The 5,337-nt window shown below is 35.7% G+C and overlaps 1 protein-coding gene across 1 annotated transcript; it reads left to right on the top strand.

Moving 5' to 3' along the window:
• Window positions 1-2,153: 2,153 nt before the first annotated feature.
• LOC140321259 (interactor of HORMAD1 protein 1-like) lies at window positions 2,154-5,181 on the top strand (the record flags this gene model as incomplete). Its single annotated transcript, XM_072398083.1, has 5 exons — window positions 2,154-2,314; window positions 2,453-2,501; window positions 2,595-2,682; window positions 3,377-3,480; window positions 5,036-5,181. Coding segments are annotated over 5 exons (548 nt in total), but the record flags the coding sequence as incomplete, so codon positions are not given.
• Between the last annotated feature and the right edge of the window lie 156 nt (window positions 5,182-5,337).

Genomic DNA, 5,337 nt, shown 5'->3' with positions numbered 1-5,337 from the left:
TGTAGGCAGTCTGGTCTTTTCACTGTAAATACAAATACAAGCTTGAATAAAGGGTCGCTGCCAACACATATATCCTCCGAAGGTATCGCTCCATAGTGTGGGGGCGGCAGGTAAAACCAAAGTGTACAATGGGAGTCAGGTATCACATGCTGGTGGTGTTTTTGATGCTGGTTGTTTACTGCACAAAGAACAGGCTATGCCCCTTCTGCAATAAAATGTTAGCAATTTTTTATCTACACCTTTTTCTCCCCGCACTGCCGCTGCCATCTATACAGACTCTTCTGGGTTCGGGTCTTCCACTATGTTGATTGCCCAGGCCATAATGACGTAACTCCCACTCATACACTCATACATGTCCGAGTTAATTCATTGAATCCAGTACATTGCAAATTCATGCTTTGGAGTTGTGCCATTTTGGCCTGGGTAAGATGTTGGATACCAAGCATCGTACTATGACCTCCACATTTGCAGCTCAGTGTATATTTCAGAAAAGACTACAATCAGGCAGGTAAGAATGTTTTATTGCAGAAGAGGCATTGCCTGTCCTTTCTGCAATAAACAACTTGCCTGTTCATTTCATTTTATTGTATAGTTCTGCTATAGTCAGGAAGTTGTTTCTTTTTTTGTTAGAGTTGTGGTCTCTTTATTAACATTTATTATTACAATATATTTACTACAAGTTTCTAGAAAAAGTTCATATTTATTTATTATAAACTAAAGGAAAATATCAAGTGTCAATGGTTTGCAGGCACCCCATCCTCCAGGGCTAAAATTAATAATAATAATAATAATAATAATAATAATACATATAATATTAAACAGGATTTATATAGACCCAACATATTATCCAGCACTGAAGATTGGTGCATGACCACCAATCAGCTGCCTTCAATAGGAGCAATTGATTGAGCAAGGAAAAAAAAAACTATCCTAACTGTAGTTCCTACTCCTATAATAATTGTTACCCCTCTCCCTAAATGTTTCTTCTTAGGGATGTATCTTTATTGTACTGTATGGGTGTAAATGTGTGTGGACAACTCTGAAACCCAAATTATTGAAGGATCCTGCTCTGTCCATGCTCTGGCATTGTTAATTCTGAAAGCTTAGTACAGTATACACCTTGTTTTCTTTATCAGCTACGCCATTTATCTGTTTTTGTACCGTTTTAGATGCTAAGCTAAGAGAAAAGCTCCATGGAGTTTGGTTCTGATTAACTATTCTTTGTTCATATTACAATTACTTTGATTGACATTTGGAGCAATCCTTTCTTTCTATAATAAATATTTATGTATTTAAATTCATAAAATATTCACCATAATAGCCACATTTACTCTTTTATATTTTAATTTGAAGACAAAAGTACTCAAATTGCAAATAATGTCTAATGGCTGAAAATATAACTACATAGTGCCACCTGGAGTTTTCAATAGGAGTTACAAGTTCAAAGTACAGGTGGAACTAAAACAGGGAATGATGGGAAATGCCTCCAAAGTGAAAAAACAAATTCAGACAGGTGTTCTCCTACACCTACTGCTCTGCTAAAAACTCAGAATGTTGGATTTCTCCTCAATGTCAGTCTTAGTAGTTGCCAGGACAAATAAAGCGGGTGAATCTCTCTAGCAGGGACTTATGCAAATATCAAAACAAACATAGGATCTAGCACTTGCTTACTTTATTTCAAAGTAGTCTTGCATTTATATATATATACTTTAATAACCATTAAGAATATTTATGCAAGCAATGTAAAGATCTGAATTTTGATTCAGTTCCTTCCCGTGCCTGTACACTGTTCAGAATAGTAGAGAAAAATAGTAGAGAAAAAAGAGCACAAGACCTGTCCAGTTTATGTGCTGATAAGAATAAGAAAGAGGAGGCTGTGCTTCTCCTTTACTGTCCAATCACAGGCTGAGGGCAGATCCATGGCGGCCTGGGCTCACATATGAATTGAATGAATGCTGATGACCCTCATTTAAATCAGAACACTGAGGACATCTAGTGGTAAAAAATAAGTAGTGCAGAGGACTAAAGATTGCATCAAAACATTCATTTTTTAAAAAATCTTTTATTTGTCAGTTTAATTTTATTGAAGTTCTTCTTTAAGGTTGCATACACTTTGTTCATCTATTTATTTATTTGTTTACATTTCTTTTCAGAGTGATCCGGGTGTGTACCAGAAATACCAGTCTAAGCCTCCTTTGTGCAATATGGATGGTAAAGAGAGAGGCCCATTTCAGACATTTGGAAAAACAAATGGCAAAAACATTTTTGAGCAATTTGAAGAAAGCAAAAGAAAGGCCAAAGAAAAATATGAGAGGTAGGTTTGCCCTTATGGGTTATTAATTTATTTTTATTCTCAGATGTCACCAAAATCAAAATATCATGTATAAGTGTAAAACTGTACAAGAAGCAAATTCATGATACAAAATTAACAGAATATTATTTATTTATCCAGCGAGCAGCTAAATCATATGATCTGCCAAGTTCATTTTACTGTGCAGGAGGTGAGCAAACGATGAGTTGTGAAATGTTTTATTTACTTTTGAACAATTTCAAGTAAATATTTTAATATTTATTTTTACACTTTTCTTTGCCAGTTGAAAATGACTCTTTGCCACGTGGAAGAAAACACAAATTTAAAGTGCCAGTCAATCTTGGATTCAATGGATGCAGCTTCTAAGGCTTGTGAGTGAGCGGCACTACTAAATCGATGTTTTATGTTTGTGAACCAGCAGAGGGCACCCAAGGTCTGCAGTCAATTCAAAGGAAAGTTAAACCAGAAGGTTGCTGACCTGAGTTTGTGTAATCTGCTGGTATCATATCATATAATGAGAGTTCAAATTTTTCTAAAAGTTTTATGTTTTCAGAGTTTCAGAGCGTTTTTTATGCTCCCTATCTTAATGCCCCATGTTGAGATACATTCATAAATGTTTCCATTTTAAAAATCTGCGGCTGTCACTTGGCTAATAATGTCATCTCGGGTCCCCAAGAATGGAAACAAGGTGATTTGATCACTTTGTCAGCTGTCAAACCAATCATATGGAGGCTCCATACTGCATACAAAATTTTTTAAATATAAATCTCAATTGTGACAATAAGCTTTTTATTCATTTTTTTCTGACATAATATGCAGCACTTTTCAGTCTATGGTCAGGCCTCCAATTTTTGTTTTAAGCACGTAAGTAGTTCTCTTAGATTACATGACAGGCATTTTCATGGGAGGCATTTTCATGGGAGATGTCTAATGGCAGCTCAGTCATGGGAGATTTTTAGTTCTTAGCAGCACATCCAGAAATTAGTAATGTAGCCATGTTATTTACTGTTTGGAAAAAAATTACTGTATGTTTAATAAAACCTTGTAAATGTACATTTTTCCTAGTGCAGAAAAATATTGCTTCTTACCACGAATCAATGCAGAAGATAGTTCCACCGACATGTAACTGCAGAGAAGTGTTATTAGATTTGGAAAATAAAATACTTTTGGTGAGTTAAAATCAAAATACCGCATGTACTTATACATCTGTATAACATGTTGTGAACTAGTGTAAAACTGAAAGAACAATGGTTACTGGGCGCAATAGGCCTGATTTATTAAAGTTCTCCAGGAATGTAGACTGGGAGAATCTGGGTAATCCAAAGATGGATTTGGTCCAGGATTTAAAGCCTTTTCCAACTATGAGCCAATGATTTTTAAGAAATCCATTCCAGGTTTTCTGGGTCACCCAATTTCACCAATGATAGTCTATCATCTCCAGGCTTGTAGAGCTTTAAAACATCAGACAAAAATATGTTTACTTCTCTGCCATAGGAACATTATTAGGCAAAGCCAGGATCAGTGTGTAATGATTAGTGGTGGATACATCTTCAGTATAAAAAACATCCACAAAATGACAGTCTTCCAGGTTAAATGTCTGCTATTTGCTCCTTTGCAGACTGTTACCATTGTAAAATATTTTCCTAAATATACCTGATAACCCTGCCCGAAATGTACTGAACCTGTATGATCCTCTATATTCACCTCTGTGGGCTACAAAACTTCATTCACTTTTGTTAGGAAAATGTTAAGTAAAGGGGGCGTTGTAGTCCTAACAAGCTTCCCAAATCAAATGCAAACTCTGCTCATCCATAGATGGTTGGTGAAAAAAAAAAGCGTGAGAAAGAACAGTATACAATAGTGAAATATTAATATTTAATAAACTGTTTATTGATGATAATTCACAATTACAGAGAAAATCAAAGGCTGTATAAAGAAAGTGTTATAGAATTGGTTGTAAGATACAGAACATGTATGTTGGCAGTATGAACATTTGTATGCTTTGGATCAGGTAGCTGCTATGGGCATGAACAGACTTTTTACCAGACCGGTACTCCTCAGTATGATAAAAGGAAAAAAATATTCTTTGCCTGGAAATTACTTTTCCTCTGCTGCACTGATATACTGCAACTGGACTTTTTTTACTTTTAATAATTTTAGCTAGAGGAGAGGATGATTGTACATGATTTCATTTGGTCTACTGAGCAGGAACAGTAGTACCTGAGTATAGCTTACCCAACAAGATTTCCTATACGTATCAGCAAATGTATTTATAGTTCCTTTTTATAATCCAGTTTACATTTTACTGCTCCATTTCAGCTGAGCCTATTTACAAAAACAGAAAATGCTTCAGCTTGACTCCTTTTCAATTTTAGAAACGTTTACCGAGAAGTCCTTATTATTCCACGGTAAAACAGATTTTTTTATTTTTCATTCTAAAATAGCTTTAATTTACCACTTGAGTAGCTGAGTGTTTATATGCACATGATATAAATGGCAAAGCTGAAAAGCTTCTGGATGTGACTCCTGGAAGGTGCCAATTTGAAAAATAAAATATTTTTTTATAAAGTACATTTCCGGCAACGTTTTGTTCCAGAATCAATATGAGCTTGGTTAAAAGGGACAGGAATAGTATAATGAGTAGAATGCCATTTAAAAGCAATTCTGTTGATATGCTAAAGTTTTTCTGTTAAGGAACTCTGCACATATTTACCTTTTCCACAGCTAAAGACCATCAAAGAACAGTTGGCATCTGACATTTCCTTCAGCATCAATATCCTGGGTCCTCCACAGTTCTCGCTGGTTCCATCTGCTGACCTCCATGCCACCATTGTCTGCAGTAATGATGTGGAGGGCAGTCAGAGAAACCAGTGAGAGATGTGGGTGAACCAGGAGATAAACACTATATTAAACTTCAAGGATCAAATTCTCTGGAACTGTGTTTGACAGCACAGGCAGCAGTAGAGCTAATGAATTACTACTTACAGGTAAAGCTATGCTCATGCACCTTATTGTAGCCTGAGGGA

The sequence above is a fragment of the Pyxicephalus adspersus genome, unplaced genomic scaffold (genome assembly GCF_032062135.1).
Source record: "Pyxicephalus adspersus unplaced genomic scaffold, UCB_Pads_2.0 Sca1717, whole genome shotgun sequence".
Lineage (NCBI taxonomy): Eukaryota > Metazoa > Chordata > Amphibia > Anura > Pyxicephalidae > Pyxicephalus > Pyxicephalus adspersus.
This window is presented reverse-complemented; position numbering and strand designations above follow the sequence as displayed.